We start from the raw sequence: 22625 nt of genomic DNA on the forward strand, positions 1-22625 counted from the left end.
TTAGATTAGATTACTTACAGTGTGGAAACAGGCCCTTCGGCCCAACAAGTCCACACTGACCCGCCGAAGCGCAACCCACCCATACCCCTACATTTACCCCTTACCTAACACTGTGGGCAATTTAGCATGGCCAATTCACCTGACCCGCACATCTTTGGACTGTGGGAGGAAACCGGAGCACCCGGAGGAAACCCACGCAGACACGGGGAGAACGTGCAAACTCCACACAGTCAGTCGCCTGAGTCGGGAATTGAACCCGGGTCTCTGGCGCTGTGAGGCAGCGCTAACCACTGTGCCACTGTGCCGCCCAAAGATGGCGTCTATTCAACAACTAACTCCCTTCCCTTCCAGAATATTTGACATGGTTTGCTAGGATAACTCCAGAGATGGCAATATACAAAATATTCAAAGTTTGTGAGAAGATTTGTTGCTCGGGTGCTCTTTGTGGTTCTGTTCGCCAAGCTGAAAATATTTTATTTTCGCCGAGGTGAAATATTTTACACTGCAGAACTGAACTCATCAAAAAAGCCTCACGTTCAAGAAGAAAAGTGCACATTGATAGCGATGGTTGGAAAGAAACATCAGGAAACCAAAATCTTTAAAAATAGCTGTGGTATTCGCTATGCTATTGGTCGAAGAACACAATTAACTAATTGTGATTGCATATTAAACCGTATGCATTAAAGACAGCCAAAGTACTTTGTAAAAATTATAAGAGGCAGAAATAGGGTGGATGGTCAGAGGTTTTATCCCCAGGTTGGAAGGATCAACCACAAGAGGGCACAACTTCAAGGTGAGAGGGGAAGGTTTTGGGGTGAAAATGGGGGAAAATTTTTCACAGGGGGTAGTGAGTACCTGGAACCCACTACCATTGAGGTGGTGGAAGCAGACACACTAACAATGATTAAGATATATCTTTAGAGGCACATGAACAGGAGGTGAACACAGGGATAGAAAGTACATAGTGGGCAATGAGTTGTGGGTCGAAATAAGCATTAAAATTGGTGCAGGCATGGTGGGCCGAAGGGCCTGTTCCTGTGCCGTACTGAATTACATATTTGGTATATGTTGTGGTTCTGTTCACCGAGCTGGGAATTTGTGTTGCAGACGTTTCGTCCCCTGTCTAGGTGACATCCTCAGTGCTTGGGAGCCTCCTGTGAAGCGCTTCTGTGATCTTTCCTCCGGCATTTGCAGTGGTTTGAATCTGCCGCTTCCGGATGTCAGTTCCAGCTGTTCGTTGCAGTGGTCAGTATATTGGGTCCAGGTCAATGTGCTTATTGATTGAATCTGTGGATGAGTGCCATGCCTCTAGGAATTCCCTGGCTGTTCTCTGTTTGGCTTGTCCTATAATAGTAGTGTTGTCCCAGTCGAATTCATGTTGCTTGTCATGTGTGTGTGTGGCTACTAAGGATAGCTGGTCGTGTCATTTCGTGGCTAGTTGGTGTTCATGGATGTGGATCGTTAGCTGTCTTCCTATTTGTCCTATGTAGTGTTTTGTACAGTCCTTGCATGGGATTTTGTACACTACATTGGTTTTGCTCATGCTGGGTATCGGGTCCTTCATTCTGATAAGTTGTTGTCGGAGAGTGGCTGTTGGTTTGTGTGCTGTTATGAGTCCTAGTGGTCGCAGTAGTCTGGCTGTCAGTTCGGAAATGCTCTTGATGTATGGTAGTGTGGCTAGTCCTTTGGGTTGTGGCATGTCCTCGTTCCGTTGTCTTTCCCTTAGGCATCTGTTGATGAAATTGCGCGGGTATCTGTTTTTGGCGAATACATTGTATAGGTGTTCTTCTTCCTCTTTTTGCAGTTCTGGTGTACTGCAGTGTGTTGTGGCCCTTTTGAATAGTGTCTTGATGCAACTTCTTTTGTGTGTGTTGGGGTGGTTGCTTTCATAGTTCATAGTTCATAGTTGAACTATTGAGATGCAAGATACTGAAACGTTCCAACTCTGTAGAAGTTACATGTCCAGGCATGTTCATTATTGGTGAGTTCCATTCCAACATTCCCATAATGGTGTAAACTGAAGTTCAAGGTGGCATGGGGCAGGGTGACACTAGGCACAGTGACACACCAGATGGCCACTGAGCCATCACTTGGCCATAGAGTCATAGAGTTGTACAGCATGGAAACAGACCCTACGGTCCAACCTGTCCATGCCGACCAGATATCCCAACCCAAACTAGTCCCACCTGCCAGCACCCGCCCCATATCCCTCCAAACCCTTCCTATTCATATACCCATCCAGATGCCTTTTAAATGTCGCAATTGTACCAGCCACCACCACTTCCTCTGGCAGCTCATTCCATACACGTACCACCCTCTGTGTGAAAAAGTTGCCCCTTAGGTTTCTTTTACATCTTTCCCCTCTCACCCTAAACCTATGCCCTCTAGTGCTGGACTCCCCCACCCCAGGGAAAAGACTTTGTCTATTTATCCCATCCATACCCCTCATAATTTTGTAAACCTCTATAAGGTCACCCCTCAGCCTCCGACACTCCAGGGAAAACAGCCCCAGCCTGTTCAGCCTCTCCCTGTAGCTCATATCCTCAAACCCTGGCAACATCCTTGTAAATCTTTTCTGAACCCTTTCTAGTTTCACAACATCTTTCCGATTGGAAGGAGACCAGAATTGCATGCAATATTCCAACAGTGGCCGAACCAATGTCCTGTACAGCCGCAACATGACCTCCCAACTCCTGTACTCAATACTCTGACCAAGAAAGGAAAGCATACGAAACACCTTCTTCACTATCCTATCTACCTACAACTCCACTTTCAAGGAACTATGAATTTGCACGCCAAGGTCTCTTTGTTCAGCAACACTCCCTAGGACCTTACCATTAAGTGTATAAGTCCTGCTAAGATTTGCTTTCCCAAAATGCAGCAACTCACATTTATCTAAATTAAAGTCCACCTGCCACTTCTCAGCCCATGGGCCCATCTGGTCAAGATCCCATTGTAATCTGAGGTAACCTTCCTCACTATCCACTACACCTCCAATTTTGGTGTCATCTGCAAACTTACTAACGATATCTCTTATGCTCACATCCAAATCTTTTATATAAATGGTGAACTTGACACATATGACACACAAGATGGCCGCCGGACCACAATATTGAAAGAGACAGTACAGCAAACATAGACATTGCCTGGGGTCACCAGAATGTCAGCACAATGCACTCACAACCCAGTTGATTAGTCTAAGGCGGGTGGGGGAGAGAATATACACGAGTAACGTACACTGCCTGCTGAAGTGCCTGGGTCCAGCCAACATCTTTGATAGAAATGCTAACAGTTTGATACAGACTCAATACAAAATGTTAATAGCCAGGGCTACAGTAATTGTCCTTCTCAGGAAGAGCGATTAGTGCCCATTACTACAGCAATGGACTTCCGCAGACATTGAAACTGACAATGTCTGCACTGAAACTGACAATGACCGTACTGAAATTAACAGAGGCTGCGCTGGAACTGACAAAGACTGCACCGAAACTATCAATGATTCTGCAATGTTTACAATAAACAAACTATGGCACAAAGACATTAACCTCATCACTGACCTATTATACTATAAATTGTATAAAAGAATCTTGACATGTGTGCCGTGTGGAGAGAAGATTCGCAGCTGACCACTGTGCTGTTGGTGTCTCTCTCTCCCCCCGGAGCTCCGGTATTTCCTTGTACAATAAGCTCTGTCACTGAACCCCGACTCTGACTCTGAGGCTGGTGATTTTCCCCATAACAATGGGAGCTGCGAGCAGGGCTCTTACTGCTGGTGCTCTGATCGAAGGCCACCATCGGGGGGGTGGGGAGGGGTCAGGGAAAGAACCAATAAGTGCATGTCTGTGTAGAGTAGGTGTTTAACTGTATTAACTGCTGTAAGAACCTGCTGCTTGTGTAGGGGGACGAGGTAGTGCCTGTCTCACAGACCCTGCCCTAAACTGGTTGTTAAGAGGGGTGCCCCCCACCCCCTCCAGGTGAAGGGTGGGATTTAAAATGGGGATTGAGGTGCCGAGGGCACTAGGAGCTGTGAAGCCCAAGTGGTAAAGTCAGGTCACACTGGACTCTGTCGGGGTGAACAACGCAGAGTCCGGTTAGAGTTTAGGTTAAAAGTTGGGAGCTGTTTGTATTTGTAACTTCCAGTGTGGTGAGGAAGAGGAGCTGATCACTCTGACCAACAACAGTGGAGTACACGTTCCCAAGGTGGGGAGCGTGGACACTGAGTAACCGTGATACCCTGTCAGTCTGTCGCCAAATGACAGAGCTTGAATAGTGGCGGTGGCAGGGAGGGTAAAGAGTCACACCAGGTAGAGAACACACTGGGCTAGAGGTAGGTTTCTGGGCCTATTGGGAGGTGCTGGGTAAGTAGAGAAGTCCCACCAGTCGAGAGCACACCTTGCTAGAAAGCTGCTATGTCTGTACAGATGGTGCTGGGACAGTATTTTAGGCTGGGGGTAGAGAAGTTCCCACGGGATTAGGGACACTTTACTGTTGGTGGTATCCGGGGATACACAATCTGCTAAGTGGCAGATCAAAGTTTTAAGGGGGACACTGCAGGTTCCCTTATTGACAAATACAAGGCAGACAGACAAGGGCTGTCAGAGCAAATGAAGAAAAGTGGTTGGGATCCATCCCAGACGTTAGCACAACAGAGAGAGTGGATAGATAAACAAATAAAACTAAAAAGATAGGAGTAGTGTTATGTACCAGTTAGCAGGTCTAATTGAGCAAGTGAGTGTCTCCCCGAGTAGTTGGAGAAAGGACCAGGAACAAGTTAAAGAGCTGGAGGACAGAATATACGAGTTAGACCAGGAACAATGTAAAATACTGCAGCCACTGCAACAGAATAGGACACACTGAAGCAGTGTGCTGGGAAAAGCATGGGGCACCCCCAAACACCAACAGGAACATTGCGGGGATCCCAAGGACAGCAGAGCTGACATCCAGCTGCCCCTATTCCTGAGGGGAAGGGAGAGGGGAAAATCTATGTATCTGCACTGATATGAAGGAGAAAATGTGAGACGCTACTAGACACAGGAGTGGCTGTATCCATCACAAACCTACCCTTACCCCACACAAACAAAATGATTCACTTAACTGGAATAGGAGGGGATAAAACACTAGCTTACCGAAGTGAAACTACCCTCAAAGAAATAAATAATATATATATCCGCAGGAAATTATATGTTTGCCAAAATAATGAGGGCATCATAATGGGCAATGATCACATGAGAGAATATAATCTTCTAATTGATTGTGCAAAAGAGATATTGATTTGGCCCAGACAGAACCGTCAACAGACTGAGATTGGGAAACTTACAAATCACCTTGAAACAATTAAAGTGACTACACTCACCAGTAGGAACTGGAATCTCCAAAGGGGTGATTCAGAGCCATCTGCGCCTCTGTCCCCAAAGCATGGGCACAAACAGAGTTAGATACAGGTCTAGTTAACGTAGACACAATGAGGGTTCCCTGACCGCAGCATAAGCCCCACCAGCAATACCCACTAAAACTGACAATGACTGCACCGAAACTGTCAACAATTCTGCAATGTTTACAATAAACAAACTATGGCACAAAGACAATAACCCCATCACTAACCTATTATAATTACAAAATACATAAAAGTATCTTGACATGTGTGCCGTGTGGAGAGAAGACTCGCAGCTGACCACTGTGCTGTTGGTGTCTCTCTCTCCCCCTCAGAGCTCCGGTATTTCCTTGTACAATAAGCTCTGTCATTGAACCCTGACTCTGACTCCGAGGCTGGTGATTTTCCCCATAACAATGGGAGCTGCGAGCAGGGCTCTTACTGCTGGTGCTCTGATCAAAGGCCACCATCAGAAGGTGGGGAGGGGTCAGGGAAAGAACCAATAAGTGCATGTCTGTGTAGAGTAGGTGTTTAACTGTATTAACTGCTGTAAGAACCTGCTGCTTGTGTAGGGGGACGAGGTAGTGCCTGTCTCACAGACCCTGCCCTAAACTGGTTGTTAAGAGGGGTGCCCCCCACTCCCTCCAGGTGAAGGGTGGGATTTAAAATGGGGATTGAGGTGCCGAGGGCACTAGGAGCTGTGAGGCCCAAGTGGTAAAGTCAGGTCACACTGGACTCTGTCGGGGTGAACAACGCAGAGTCCGGTTAGAGTTTAGGTTAAAGATTGGGAGCTGTTTGTATTTGTAACTTCCAGTGTGGTGAGGAAGAGGAGCTGATCACTCTGACCAACAACAGTGGAGTACACGTTTCCAAGGTGGGGAGCGTGGACACTGAGTAACCGTGATACCCTGTCAGTCTGTCACCAAATGACAGAGCTTGAATAGCGGCGGTGGCAGGGAGGGTAAAGAGTCACACCAGGTAGAGAACACACCGGGCTAGAGGTAGGTTTCTGGACCTATTGGGAGATGCTGGGTAAGTAGAGGTGACTAGGAGGGTAGAGAAGTCCCACCAGTAGAGAGCACACCTTTCTAGGAGACTGCTACGGCTGTACGGACAGTGCTAGGATAATATTATTGGCCTGGGGTAGAGAAGTTCCCAGGAACACTTTACTGTTGGTGGTATCCGGGGATACACAATCTGCTAAGTGGCAGATCAAAGTTTTAAGGGGGACACTGCAGGTTCCCTTATTGACAAATACAAGGCAGACAGACAAGGGCTGTCAGAGCAAATGAAGAAAAGTGGTTGGGATCCATCCCAGACGTTAGCACAACAGAGAGAGTGGATAGATAAACAAATAAAACTAAAAAGATAGGGGGAGTGTTAGTGTACCAGTTAGCAGGTCTCATTGAGCAAGTGAGTGTCTCCCCGAGTAGGTGAAGAAAGGACCAGGAACAAGTTAAAGAGCTGGAGGACAGAATACACGAGTTAGACCAGGAACAATGTAAAATACTGCAGCCACTGCAACAGAATAGGACACACTGAAGCAGTGTGCTGGGAAAAGCATGAGGCACCCCCAAACACCAACCGGAACATTGCGGGGATCCCAAGGACAGCAGAGCTGACATCCAGCTGCCCCCATTCCTGAAGGTAAGGGAGAGGGGGGGGAAGATTTTACGTACCCGCAGTAATAGGAGGGAGGAAATGTGAGATGCTAGTGGGCACAGGAGCTGCTATATCCATCACAAACCTACCCTTACCCCACACAAACAAAATGATTCATTTAACTGGGATAGGAGGGGATAAAACACTAGCTTACCGAAGTGAAACTACCCTCATGGAAATAAATAATATATATATCCCCAGGAAATTATATGTTTGCCAAAATAATGAGGGCACCATATTGGGCAATGATCTCAGGAGAGAATATAATCTTCTAATTCATTGTGCAAAAGAGATATTGATTTGACCCAGACAGGACGGTTGGAAGACTGAGAGTGGGAAACTTACAAGTCACCGCGAAATTATTAAAGTGGCTACAGTCACCAGTTAAGACTGGAACCTTGAAAAGGGGGGATTTGGAGCCATCAGGGCCTCCGTCCTATAGACCCCAATAAGGGTTCCCAGACCGGAGCATAAACCCCACCAGCAATACCCAATCAAACCCGAAGCAGAAAAAGCAGTTGTGGAGAGAGTGAAAGGACTCGTGAGACAGGGAATCCTGAAAGCAACCGCAAGTACAACTAACTCACTGACATGGCCAGTAATAACACCTGATGGGAGCTACAGGCTCACCATTGATTATACAGGACTAAATAAGGTCACCCCCAAATTGCACCCCATTGTAGCTGACCCCTCCACTGTTTTAAACGGCTTGGCCCCCGATCACAAGATTTTCACTGTTTTAGACATAGCCAAAGGGTTCTGGTCTGTCCCGTTACAGCCTGAGTCCCAGAATAAATTAATAGTTAGGGATAGGGGAAAAAAAACAGCGGTGGGAATTCTAGACACAGGGAAACCACACAATTGTGGGGAGAGAGATCAGGATGAAAATTGGGGAAGAGTAAAGGATAACCCTCTAGACACAGCCGAGGAGACCCTCTTCATGGACGGGTCATGAAAATATGTAGGAGACTCGCCCCGAATAGGATGGGCTGTGGTAACTGATAAGTTAGAAACAGTTATGTCCGGGAGGTTTGATGGAAGTCAGTCTGCACAGGTCACAGAAGTGGTAGCACTCACCAAAGCGCTGGAACTAGCAAAAGGAAATATCGTGAACATATACACAGACAGTCAATATGCCTTCAGTGTAGTCCATGACTACATAGTGGTATGGGGCAGAAGGGGGTTCACCATTACAGGGGGATCTCCTAGTAAACACCAATTAAGAATTCAGGCACTATTGTGTGCCAGTGAACAGCCAAAAGAGAATGCAGGAATAAAAGTCCAGGTCCATCAAAAGGAACTAGCAAAAGAGAGCCCAAATTGGCTACAATTCAATGGAAATCAGGCTGCAGACCAAGCAGCTCAGAAAACCCAAGAACAAGAAGCTATTGATGAGGCTGCAATAGCTACTATTGAATTAGAAAAAGACACTACCCAAATTCAGCAGCTCCAGGAGGACACCTCGTAGGAAGAGAGAGAGAGCAATGGAAACTACAGGGAGCATTCAAAGGGGAGGATGGTGCCTGGAGGCAAGCAGACAAGGTGATAACACCAGTGTGTATACAGAACACTTTGCTTGATCTGCACCACGGGCTCTCCCAAACAGGTAGAGAGGCCATGATATCAAGCTAGGGAGAGAGTGGTGGTGGAAGGGAATGGGAAGAGACGTGGCCAAGTACTGCCGCAGGTGCATGGTTTGTGCACAACATAACCCAGGGAGACCCATAAAAGTTAGGATGGGACACCAGTCCAGATCTTGGGGACCCTGGGGACACCTTCAGGTAGATTTACAGCGCCACTACCACCCTCCCGTGGGAAAACGTACTGCCTGGTCATCAAAGACCAGTTCACCCAGTGGGTAGAGGGATTCCACTGTAGCCAAATATTAATGGAGGAGGTAATCCCGAGGTGGGGGGTATCCCTCCAGATTGACTCCAACAAAGGGGCACATTTTACAGGGAAGGTTATGAAGTTTATCAGCCAATTACTCAGCATTAGACAAACATTTCACATTCCCTATCACCCCCAGAGCACAGGGATGGTAGAGAGAATGAATAGAACGCTCAAAAATGCTTTAGCTAAAGCCATGCACACCTCAAGCAGAACATGGGCTGAAGTGCTGCCAGCCATACTATAATGAGATTAAGAGCTACCACAAATCAGGCAACCGGGCTAACACCATGTGAATTAATGACCTGTCGAACAATGCAATTGCCAGAGACAATAATCACAGGGGGCACCGATGTGGGTCCACGAAAAGCCAAAATTCGGCGATATGTGATAGAATTGAGCAGCCACTGAAAAGGAATGCGGAAATCTGTAATTGACAAAAACGACAAGGCAGGGGAACTTGGAATCTTCCCTGAGGTCCCAGTGGCAGGATGCCATGTCCTGGTGTAAGCACTGCCTGACAAACCAGGCTTTGCCCCAAACTGGTGGGGGCCATACATCGTGGTAATAAGTGGGGACAGCTGTGCCTGCAGAGATAGTCAAGGAAAAGGCACATGGAAGCACTGGACCCAACTAAAGACTCCCTGTGACCAAACTAATGTCATTGAACATTCCCCAAGTGCAGACAGGGACAGTGGACAAGACGGTCATCCCGGGGGGAATACCGACAACACAACAGAACAAACCACACAGAAGCATGACTGCACCTCCTGACGAAAACAAAGACTTTGACTGATAACTTTATTTAACTGCAAAATGGACATACCTGTCCGTATTTCACTGTGTTTAAATGTCATGACTGTCAGGAGCATGAAGATGACCTCTTGTATAAAACCCACCTAAGTTTGCATTGGAACTGAACAGTCTGCTACCCACTGGCGCAATCAGTGGAATTCCAATCTGTGTCCACCCTGGTGTGGGCCCCTCGCGACCTGTATACAGTAGACACCTCAGGAGCGCTATGTAAGAGGCAGACAGGGAAATATAAGTGGAGACTCCAGGGTAGATGTGTGCAGCTGGACAGGACCACCCAGCCCCTGGGGCCGGGCCCCCCAGCCTAGGGAAAGGGAAGACCCATTTAAAATCCTGGTAATCACCCACTCTGTTTCACCGGACAGGGATGGGGATGTGTTTATGCCCTGGTTCCTAAAGATGACTCATGTGTCCACTTGTGCACTTATCAGTCAGTGCTGTATGGTCACAAGGGGACAGTTTTCTTCACCTGCAGCAAGCAGGCATGCTTGAATGTGACCGCGGGCAGACGGTTCATATGTGGTCAGTGCAATGGCATCCACATCAGCTCTGCCACGTGGTTGTACCCACTCAATATTTACCAGCTGGGGGTGCACCCCAGGGATCGGGGTGACATGGGTGGACAGACAGACGGAAGGACAGGACAAAGTATGTTACCAAGAAACAAAGGGATTTGTTTTCTTATTTATTGGGATTTACGCAACAGACACCCCAGACCTCCCAAACCTGTTTGCAGTAGGGACATTTACTGTACCATGCCCCAGCGGGGGACATATTCGGAGAAGGATAGTGGCCCGCTCCATCAGTCCGGAGTTCTGTGCTGACTGACAGGTCCTCACCACTTTGAGGTCATCATTGGGATATGGATTTCTGGGATCTCTATCTTTGAGGACACTGCAGGGGTTGTCAGTGCTAAAAACCAAAATTACCTCATCTGTGGCCTGACTATCTTAGGCAATACTACCTCAAAATCTCAGGAAGCAATTAACACAGACCCGGCTGAACTCAGACTCTAAGCACAGCAAACACGTTATGCAGTGGATTATCAATTAGCACAACAAGGGGGATTGTGTACAATTATTGGTGACAATGGTATCACCCAGGTTACCGAAGCCATCAAGAATATCTGAGACCAGCTAGATAATTTTCGACAGGGAGTCACAATTACAGACAGCTGGCTAAATTGGTTGCTAGGTAAATATTGGGGACCCTATTTGGCACATGCGATAATTCTCCTCATTGCACTCATACTGGCATTCTGTGTGGGTCTCAGGTGTTTAAAGCTCCACACCACTGATGGAAACTGTACCATTAGCGAGTGTCTCCAAGGAAGAGCCCCCAATGAAGTTAGCACTCCATGATACCCCTCAGGAGGAGGAGGTTGTAGAGATGACCTACATCTACATATAAATTGGGTGGTCTGTGGGAGATCTCTGAAGTGACCTCCTTGACCACAAAGGGAGGAGTGAAATGGGAGACAGCATGGGGCAGGGTGACACTAGGCACATGGACACACAAGATGGCCGCCGGACCACAATATGGAGAGAGACAGAGAGCAAACACAGACATTGGCTGGGGCCACCAGAACGCCAGCACAATGCACTCACAACCCAGTTGATTAGTTTAAGGTGGGTGGGGGATAGAATATACACGAGTAGCGTATACTGCCCGGCAAAGAGTCTGGGTTCAGCCAACACCTTTGGTAGAAATGCAAACAGTTTGATACGGACTCAATACAGAGTGCTAATAGTCAGGGCTATAGTAATCGTCCTTCTCAGGAAGAGTGATTAGTTGTTGTGGTTCTGTTCGCCGAGCTGGGAATTTGTGTTGTAGATGTTTCGTCCCCTGTATCAGTGCTTGGGAGCCTCCTGTGAAGCACTTCTGTGATGTTTCTTCCAGCATTTATAGTAGTTTGGCTCTGCCGCTTCCGGTTGTCAGTTCCAACTGTCCGTTGCAGTGGTCAGTTCTATGGACTACCTAAAGTGCACAAACCAGACATCCCACTACCAGGGACACCATCACACAAACTGGCTAAAGAACTACAGCAGAAACTGAAACACCTGATCAGCAGATCCAGACACTCTATACAGTCAACACAGGAATTCTTGGACATCATCAGAAATATACACATAGACAAGGAAGAAACTATGGTCTCATTCAATGTAAAGGCACTGTTCATCTCTATCGACAAAACCCTAGCCAGAGAAACAATAGCCAACCTGCTGGACATAAGAACAGACAACAGGACATTGAACCTATCAACAAAGACAACATACTCAAACTACTGGACCTGTGCCTCACAACACACTTCACATTCAACAACCAAATATATGAACAAATCAACGGCACACCCATGGGCTCACCCATCTCTGGACTCATAACAGAAGTGGCAATGCAAAGGTTAGAACAAACAGTCTTACCGCAAATTCAACCCAAACTCTGGGTCAGATATGTGGATGACACCTTTGTAATCATTAAAAACACAGAAATAGAGAACACACACCGGATCATCAACGCCACACCCACAGGAATCCGATTCACTCGAGAGGAAGAAAAGGACAACCAACTCCCATCCCTAGACGTGATGGTACAGAGAACACCGAACGGAGAATTCACCACAGAGGTACACAGGAAAGCCACACACACAGATCAAGTCCTGAACTATGAAAGCAACCACCCCAACACACACAAAAGAAGTTGCATCAAGACACAGTTCAAAAAGGCCACAACACACTGCAGTACAGCAGAACTGCAAAAACAGAAAGACAAACACCTATACAATGTATTCGCCAAAAACGGATACCCGCGCAATTTCATCAACAGATGCCTAAGAGAAAGACAACAGAATGAGAACATGCCGCAACCCAAAGGACCAACCACACTACCATACATCAGGAGCATTTCCAAACTGACAGCCAGACTACTGCGACCACTCGGACTCATAACAGCACACAAACCAACAGCCACTCTCAGACAACAACTCACCAGGACGAAGGACCCGATACCCAGCATGAGCAAAACCAATGTAGTGTACAAAATCCCATGCAAGGACTGCACAAAACACTACATAGGACAAACAGGAAGACAGCTAACGATCCGCATCCATGAACACCAACTTGCCACGAAACAATACAACCAGTTATCCTTAGTAGCCACACACACAGATGACAAGCAACATGAATTCGACTGGGACAACACTACTATTATAGGACAAGCCAAACATAGAACAGCCAGGGAATTCCTAGAGGCATGGCACTCATCCACAGATTCAATCAATAAGCACATCGACCTGGACCCAATATACCGACCACTGCAGCGGACAGCTGGAACTGACAACCGGAAGCGGCAGAAACAAACCACTATAAATGCCGGAGGAAACATCACAAAAAAGCTTCACAGGAGGCTCCCAAGCACTGAGGATGTCACCCAGACAGGGGACGAAACGTCTGCAACACAAATTCCCAGCTCGGTGAACAGACCACATCAATGAGCACGCGAGCTACAAATCTTCTCACAAACTTTGAAGAACGATTAGTGCCTATTACTACATCAATGGATTTCCGCACAGACATTGAAACTGACAAAGGCTGCACTGAAACCGACAATGACCATAGTTAAAATAACAAAGGCTGCGCTGGAACTGACAATGACTGCACCAAAACTATCAACGATTCTGCAATGTTTACAATAAATAAACTATGGTACAAAGACAATAACCTCATCACTGACCTATTATATTACAAAATGTATAAAAGTATCTTGACATGTGTGCCGGGTGGAGAGAAGACTCGCAGCTGACCACTGTGCTGTTGGTGTCTCTCTCTTCCCCTGGAGCTCTGGTATTTCCTTGTGCAATAAACTCTGTCATTGAACCCTGACTCTGACTCAGAGCCTGGTGATTTTCCCCATGACACAACATGGAGTTACAGACATGTACAGTACAACATGATCCTTAAAAGGATTGTGATGACAGTCTAACAGTGAAGGAAATCATGTCAAAATCAATAATTAATCCTGATGTTTCAAGTTAAAAATCACACAACACCAGGTTAAAGTCCTACAAGTTTATTTGGAAGCACTATTTCCTTCATCAGATAACTGTGTTCCAACCACACACTAATTCCTGTCATCAAATCTATCTACTTCCTGCTTGGGAATACTTCTCAATTCTAATTTTCCCTCAGCTGTCGATAACTTCATCTCATGTGATACTAACCTCTGGACATACTGCTAATTTTATTTGTTCACTGATTAGATTACTTACAGTGTGGAAACAGGCCCTTCGGCCCAACAAGTCCACACCGACCCGCCAAAGCGCAACCCACCCATACCCCTACATTTACCCCTTACCTAACACTACGGGCAATTTAGCATGGCCAATTCACCTGACCCGCACATCTTTGGACTGTGGGAGGAAACCGGAGCACCCGGAGGAAACCCACGCAGACACGGGGAGAACATGTAAACTCCACACAGACAGTCGCCTGAGTCAGGAATTGAACCCAGGTCTCAGGTGCTGTGAGGCAGCGATGCTAACCACTGTGCCACCGTGCCGTGTCACTGGCTAGGCCAACATTTATTACTTATCAGCTAATTGCTAAGGTGGCGATAAATTACCTTCTTAAACAACTGTGTCCATGTGGTTTATTATTTTGACCCAGTCAACAGCAAAGGAACAGGAGTAGGGCAGGTGATGCTGCAGTGGCATTATCACTGGACTATTAATCCAGAGACCCAGGTAACGTTCTGGGGACCCAGGTTCCAATCCTGTCACAGCAGATGGTGGAATTTGAATTCAGTAAAAATCTGGGATTGAGAGTCTGATAGCGACCATGCAACTGTCATTAATTGTCAATGAAAGCCCATCTTGTTCACTAATGTCCCTTTAAGGAGGGAAGCTGCCATCCTTACCTGGCCTGGCTGACATGTGACTCCAGACCCACAGTGATGTGGCTGACTCTTAACTCCCTTCCTCGGGGCAATTAGGGTTGTTGTGAAACTTGAAAGGGTTCAGAAAAGATTTACAAGGATGTTGCCAGAGTTGGAGAATTTGAGCTACAGGAAGAGGCTGAACAGGCTGGGGCTGTTTTCCCTGGAGCGTCGGAGGCTGAGGGGTGATCTTATAGAGGTTTATAAAATTATGAGGGGCATGGGTAGGATAAATAGACAAAGTATTTTCCCTGGGGTGGGGGAGTCCAGAAGTAGAGGGCATAGATTTAGTGTGAGAGGGGAAAGATATAAAAGAGACCTAAGGGGCAACGTTTTCACACAGAGGGTGATGCGTATATGGAATAGGCTGCCAGAGGAGGCTGGTACAATAACAACATTCAAAAGGCATCTGGATGGGTATATGAATAGGAAGGTTTTAGAGGGATATGGGCCGGCTGCTGGCAAATGGGACTAGATTAGATTAGGAATTCAGGTCAGCATAGACAAGTGGGACCAAAAGGTCTGTTTCCGTGCTGTACATTCTATGACTCTCAGTGCTGACCTAGCCAGCGACACCCACATCCTGTGGATGAATAAATTAAAAAAGAGATTGGAAATGGCACATTTGGCATGCTAGTGCTATGCGGGGGGGGGGGCTGCTGTGAAGGTAACATCTATTCAATATTCTGTATTTACAGGTAAAAAGGGAAAGAGTGGAAAGTCTCTTTCTTTCACAGATTCCTGGAAGCAAGTCATTGATCAAAATCCACAGTTGAGCAGGAAGCTTTGCATTTCCTTTCGGTTAATCTGCACAATTCAGCATTTCTGAGTGATTTAATCAAATGCTATCCAATTTAACAGCTATGTTCTTTCACTGCATAGATAAACATTTCACAATCGTCTGCATCTGCACTGAGCTTTCACTTTGCACTTTAGCATTTACTAACTTTAACTCAAGACAGCCTGGTTAAATTAGGTCCTTTTAGTCAAAAAAAATAAAACTTTCACTACATGTTGTTTGCAAAAGGTCAGTGACTTTGCAGAAGCAAAGTCTTTTAAGACAATTAAGATTGAGTTTTATGACTTTAGTTGTGAAGCAAAATGGTAAAAGGGACTGAGGGTTGCCTAGTAACAGCCTCTGAATGGTAGTTGCTGCGTTTTCTAGTAAATTATGTCGGATCAGTGGAAGAAACACCTCTAAACTGGAAATGACTATCTCTTAGACTTTTCTGAAAAACAGCAGAAGCCACTGAAGTAGAGTCAGCTGCCAAGATCTATTGCAGCTGGATCATTGTAAGAATTGGTTAAAGTAACATCATCCAAATTGAATCTGATTTGGACATCTTATCAATTTACATCTGCCAGCATTGGAATCTCCATGACAGGATGTGGATTGTACCCTGAGAGGTCATGGAAATTTGGCAACCTTTTCTCCCCCTCATGCCTACCCCTTGCCATCAAACATCCATCTACTCCAGCATCTATCTGTCCCATTGCCTTGTACTGTCGAATGTTTCAAGTGCAAATCTAAATGCATCTTCAATGTGATGCGGTTTTCTGCCTCTCCCACCCTTACAGACAGTGAATACCAGATTCCCACCACCCTCTGGCTGATAGAAAATTTCTTCAAATCCCCTCTCAACTTGCTGCCTTCTACTTTAAATCAATGTTCCCCGGTTAATGCTCCTTTCACTAAGGGAAGAAGGTTCTTCCTATCTGCGCCCCTTATAACTTCAAACAGAAACGGCCCCCCCACCTTCGCATTTTCTGCTCCAAGGGAAAAAAAACCAAGCCTATGTAGTGTCTCTTCAGAGCTGAATCTCATCAGCCCAGGCACCCTCCTTGCGAATCTCCTCTGCACCCTCTCTAATGCAGTTATATCCTTTCTGATATACAGACCACTCCAGACAGCTCCATATTCCTGAGGAAGGGCTTATGCCCAAAATGTCGACTCTCCTGCTCCTCAGATGCTGCCTGACCTGCTGTGCCACACATTTTGAGACTATGCTAGCTGTGGACCAATTAATGTTATATTCAGCTCCATCATAACCTCTTGGCTTTTTTATTTAATGCCACTACTAATCAAGGCAAGTATCCCAGAGGCCTTCAGGACCATTTTATTGACCTGCCCTACTGCCTTCAGAGATTTGTGGGGACCAAGATCCTCTGATCCTCTGTACTCCTTGGGTCCAGCCCTTCATCATGCCTTGCTTTGCCTCGTCTGTCCTCCCAAAAAGCCAAGCTGGTTCCCCTGTTCAATGCAATCACAGCTGATCTCATCTTGGCTTCAACTCTACTTTGCCACCCGTTTCCCTTCTCCCTCGATTCCCTGAGATTCCAAAAATACTGATTTGTTCTGAAATTGCTTTTCACACAGACTTCATGATTTCCATGACTTCATTCTGCATTGTTCTATCCTCCTGGATTCTGCCACGTAAGAACCAGGAGCAGGAGTAGGCCATTCAGTCCCTCCAACCTGTCCTGCCATTTAATATGATCATGGGTGATCTCATCTCAGCCTCAACTTCACTTTCCTGCTGGTGTTCCCTTTATCACGTTACTAATTAAAAATCTTATCTCCTCCTTAAATTCATTCAATGTCCCAGGACTCTGGAGGAGTGAATTCCACAGATTCATGAACTTTTGAGAGAAGTAATTTCTCTGCATCTCTGTTTTAAATCTGCCAACCCTTATTGTAAAACTACGATCTCTCATTCCCCCACAAGAAAAAAAACATCTTTTTTATGTCTACTTTGTCAATCCCCTTTAGCACCTTATCCACCTCAATTAGATCTCCTCTCTTTACTGTATGGAATCAATCGAGTGACCCTCCTCTGAACTGCCTCCAATACAGCTACATCCCTCCTCAAGTGGGGGCACCAACACTGTCCACAAGCCTCAGATGCGGTCTCATGAATGCCTAGTACTGTTGCAGAAACACCTCTCTAATTTTATATTCCATTCCTATAGCAATAAATGATAAAATCCCATTGACCTTCATTATTTCCGGCTGTACCTGCATTCCACTTTTCTGCAGTTCATGCCCAAGGACACCCAGATCCCTCTGCACCCTCGCTTTATAGGCTCACCAAGCTTTATGGGCCTTGGTTCTCTGCACTGCATTCTTTGGGCTTGTTCTCTGTACCTAGACTGTTCCTGTCATAATAATTAGCATGTTATGTCATAAAATCCCTACAGTGTGGAAGAAGGCCATTTGGCCCATCAAGTCCACACTGATCCTCCAAGTATCATCCCACCCAGACCCACAACTCTGCATTTCCCACAGCTAATCCACCTAGCCTGCACATCCCCGATCACTCTGGGAAATTTAGTATAGCCAGTCCACCTAACCTGCACATCTTTGGATTGTGGGAGGAAACTAGAGATTCAGGTGGAAACCCACTGGGAGAATGTGGGCCTAGATTAGAGTGATGCTGGAAAAGCACAGCAGGTCAGGCAGCATCTGAGATACAGGAAAATTGACGTTTCGGGCAAAAGCCCTTCATCAGGACTCATCGGATGTTGCCTGGCCTACTGTGTGTTTCCAGCACCACTCTAATCTAGACTCTGATTTCCAGCATCTGCAGTCCTCACTTTGGCCTACTGGGAGAATGTGCAACCTCCACACAGACAGTCGCCAGAGGCTGGAAATGAACCCAGATCTGCAAGGTAACAGTGCGAACTACTAAGCCACTGTGCCATCCCACAACTTTGTCACAAGTTGCTTGGACAATTCTTCCATTTTTTTCTTCTTACAGTCTTGATAGCAAGTGACTGTTGATGTCAGCGTTACACCATCCTGCATATTAAGGAGTCACATGACACCAGTTTATAGTCCAACAGGTTTATTTAAAATCACAAGCTTTCAGAGCACTGCTCCTTCATCAGGTTAAGTGCACGTATCCTGCACATACTCAACCCTATTATTATTGTTTTTTTCTCAGCTTTAACTATATTCAATGACAAAGCAACCACAGCTCTCTGCTATAGAGAAATGCAAAGATTCTAAACCCTTCAAGGAAAGACAGTCCTCAACCGAGTACTAATATCCCAAGAATAAAGGCCTTGTTGCAGTGTCATGCATAAATGATGTGAAGGAAGATTCCAAATAGTCAGTCTTCTGCCAAAAGATCCCTGCTTCACATATACTCACAGAACTCCAACATAGCCATCCTGATATGACTAGACCAGAGCACCTAACTCACACTTGCTAATCCCAATCTTAGACTATGGTCTTGGCACATTAGAAAGACCGTGTGAAACTTAGATAGACCATGAGGGAGTGCATTGCAGATAGGACAGTTTTTGAATAACCTGTCGAGTTGAGGCCCCGAAAGTGAACGTTAGCAATTCCATAGCGACAATTTTGCAGAAGGGAAAAGGCAACTGGATGGTTACATGAATAGGAAAGGTTTAGAGGGATATGGGCCAAATGCTGGCAAACGGACTAGGCTAATGGAGAGTATCTGGTCAGCGTGGACAAGTTGGACCAAAGGGTCTGTTTCTGAGCTGTACACCTTTGTACCTCAGCGTCCCGGGCAAAGGTTATTCATCAACCTTCACAAAGAACTGATCGTTTGGCCATGGTCATGCCTTTGTTAGTGGGAGCTTGCTGCGTGTAAATTGAGTACCATGTCTCCTTTATTAAGAAACTCTTTAAACGGTATCTCTTTAACTAAACTTTTGGTCATATGATTTATGCGGCTCAGTGTCACAATTTGGAGTCCAATGCTGTTGTGAACATTAAGGGTGATGCACAGAAATAAATTGCTGTGAGTCTATACTACAAAATTGCATTGTTTGTTGTAAAACATCCTGAGATACTGCGAGATTTTAACGGACACGACAGAAATGTGTGTTTTGCATGCTTCCTCCAGTAAATGATCAGCGAGTGTTTTTGGTTTGTTTTTTCATTGTCCATCAGGATTTCCCACTAGCCAATGAGTGGAATGTTCCAGAAGGAATGTTGGTGTTTGCAACATAAAGCACAAAGGGACAAAGGTCTCTACACCTCTGTGGTTTGTCCATACAATATGATGCATTGTTGAGTAGGTACAAGGTCAGATGTAGTTTATTAACCATGTGGGAGGTACCTATGACCGTGAGTTATTTGAGCTTTCATGAGTAAATATTTCTGAAAGAATGACAATCAGACTGCTGTTTAATCAAGGAGCAAATGAGAATGTAGAACTCCAACTTATTTGTGAAAACTATTGGATAATAATTTACTTGTATCATCCCTGAAGCTGGATACAATGTTGAAACCCAGGACTAGAGGTTCCGTTCAGGGTCAGGTTTTAGATACTCGGGTAATTGTCACATCCTGACTCCACTTTGCTACACCTGCGTTAATTACTGCATTAATAGTTCAACTCTTAAGTTCACGCCTGGTTCGTGGCAATGGCTAACGCCTGATTGGCCAAGGCTGTGTAACGTTCAAAAGCAGCCAGCAGCCACAGTGTGGTTCGCATTGCCTTGGAGATTGGAACAGGTAAGAGAGCAGAGGGTCAGCTGACCCACAGTGCAGACCACTGGCCGAACGGTCAATCACAAGGTACACATCATGGCAGCTCTGTGCCTCCATTCAAGCAGCTCTACTTCAATGACCCTTTTTTCTGCCCCTCAACACTTCATTACAGCAGCAATGACAAATTGTCGTAACCCACCCCCCTCCCCCCCTCACCCCCTCCCTGCTGGTAGATCTGCACTAAGGCCGTTTCCTCCTCCCATTTATCACTTTGAACATCTCCTCAGGCCCCTTTCTCCCCTTTGAGAAGCTCTCCCACAGGATTAGCAGCTGGGGAATTGGGAGTGGCTTCTTCTATACATTACACAGATGTGCAGGTTGGGTGGTGAACTGGCCAGGGGAAATACAGCGTTGTGGCGTTTGGGTAGAGGGGAAAGGTTTGGGTGGGATGTTCTTCGGTGGGCCAGTGTGGACTCGATGGGCTGAATGGCCTGCTGTTGGGATTCTGTGTTTCTAAGAAAGGCTGGAACATTTGCAGCTTTCTTCAGACAGATGTGCCAAGTGACAGACCCATTTTAGCCCCCTCCTGAAGTCCTCAGCATCACAGACACCAGTCTTCAGGCAAGCCAATTTTACCCATGTCATATCGAGAAAGGGTTGGAGGCACTGGACACTGTAAACCTGACACACCCTGACAGCATCTAGCTGTGGCACTAAAGGCTGGTGTGCTTCAGATTTAGATATGCCCCAGAGTTGAAGATTGTGCTTCTGGAAAAGCACAGCAGGTCAGGCAGCATCCGAGGAGCAGGAGAATTGACGTTTCGGGCATAAGCCCTTCATCAGGAATGAGCCCTTCCATCAGTCATTCCTGATGAAGGGCTTATGCCCAAAACATTGATTCTCCTGCTCCTCGGATGCTCCCTGACCTGCTGCACCTTTCCAGTGCCACACTCTCCGACTCTGACCTCCAGCATCGGCAGTGCTCACTTTCTACTTTTCGATGTGGCCCAGTCAATCTATTCAAATATAATTATAACAACTGGCATCTATCTGACATTGTGTAGATATGTCCAGGTACCTCCTAATCACAAAGTATGAGACAAATATCAATCAGCAGCAAAATGAAGGAGACATCACCAGGACTGAGCTCCCTCACAGTAGCATGCTCACGCAGCAACTCAAACATAACCCAAGCAGTCACGTCGCTCCTTTCAAGTTATCGTGTGTGCAAGTGTGCGTGTGGAGGGAAGGGGAACAGTCAAAAAAGACACTTTGCAAAGGCTGCTTGCTAAATTCGCCCTCCACTCCCAGGAAGTAGAGATCCATTAAGTGATACTTTCCAATACTATCTCACTGATGACCAACCATGCTTCAGCTAGAGCCACCTGGCTCCTCACATCGATACTGCCTTGGGCCGAGCAGCTGAGAGTAAGCACCCTTGATTTCAAGGCAACATCCGAGACAGTGTTACATCGAACAATCCCCGAACAAAACTGCAAATTGCAAGGAGTAAAAACCATTCACTTACTGGAGTTATACTCAGCACAAAGAGAGACAGAGATATTTGTAACACTGAGGGAGGCTATTCAGCCCAAGAGATCTGTGCTGGCTCTGTATGAAGCAATCGTCCAGTGCTAGATTAGATCAGATTAGATTACTTACAGTGTGGAAACAGGCCCTTCGGCCCAACAAGTCCACACCGACCCGCCGAAGCGCAACCCACCCATTCCCCTACATTTACCCCTTTACTTTACACTATGGGCAATTTAGCATGGCCAGTTCACCTAACCTGCACATCTTTGGACTGTGGGAGGAAACCGGAGCACCTGGAGGAAACCCATGCAGAGTGTGGGAGAGTGTGCAAACTCCACACAGTCAGTCGCCTGAGTTGGGAATTGAACGCAGGTCCCTATCGCTGTGAGGCAGCAGTGCTAACCACTGTACCACCGTGCCGCCCATGCTATCCCATTGTCCTTTCCAATTTCCTTTCAAAACCATTGATCATTTATATCTGCACCAAACTCACTGGCAATGAATCCTAGTCATCCCTACTCACTGAGCAAAGGGACAGTCCACTCTCATTATTGACAGGAGCCAGACACCTGTGTCCTCAAACCCTTACACTATCAGGCAATGAGAACTGTGTTTTCCTTCTCTAACAATATAACCCTGTCACAATCTGGGAAACCTTCATCAAATCTCACCTCAGTCTTCCATCTCTAAGGAGAACAATGCCAGCTTCTCTGTCCTCATCTTATTGCTCGTACCAACAGCACCCCTGCTCCATGCCAACACCCTCTCTGATCTTTGGGAGCACTGTTGTGCCAGACTCCCCCATCATTCAGGATGGATACGTCACTGGAAACAGCACTCATTGGTAAGTGGTTCATTCACCATCATTCACAACTGGGTGTGGCAGCTGGGCTCCAAGTGAGCTGGCTTAACTACAAAGTCTTTTCCCTGGAATGGGGAGTCCAGAACTAGAGGGCATAG

The 22625-nt window shown here is 46.3% G+C and overlaps 1 protein-coding gene across 8 annotated transcripts in view; it reads right to left on the minus strand.

Annotated features, from left to right (window-relative positions):
- LOC132828963 (N-acetyllactosaminide beta-1,3-N-acetylglucosaminyltransferase 3-like) overlaps positions 1 to 22625 on the minus strand; it is a 101116-nt gene that overhangs the window by 34232 nt on the left and 44259 nt on the right. The window contains exon 1 of one of the 8 annotated variants that reach the window (XM_060846198.1): positions 13466 to 13489. The exons of 5 other annotated variants lie outside the window; for them this stretch is intronic. Coding sequence is in view for 2 of the 3 variants with exons in the window: in XM_060846191.1 (XP_060702174.1) it covers positions 5354 to 5394 (41 nt within the window). In the remaining variant the exon portion in view is untranslated. Of the gene's footprint in view, positions 1 to 5353; positions 5488 to 5601; positions 5675 to 13465; positions 13490 to 22625 lie in introns of those variants that run through there. 2 more of the 8 variants (XM_060846192.1, XM_060846191.1) reach the window with 2 other exon arrangements.

The sequence above is a fragment of the Hemiscyllium ocellatum genome, chromosome 28, assembly GCF_020745735.1.
Source record: "Hemiscyllium ocellatum isolate sHemOce1 chromosome 28, sHemOce1.pat.X.cur, whole genome shotgun sequence".
NCBI lineage: Eukaryota > Metazoa > Chordata > Chondrichthyes > Orectolobiformes > Hemiscylliidae > Hemiscyllium > Hemiscyllium ocellatum.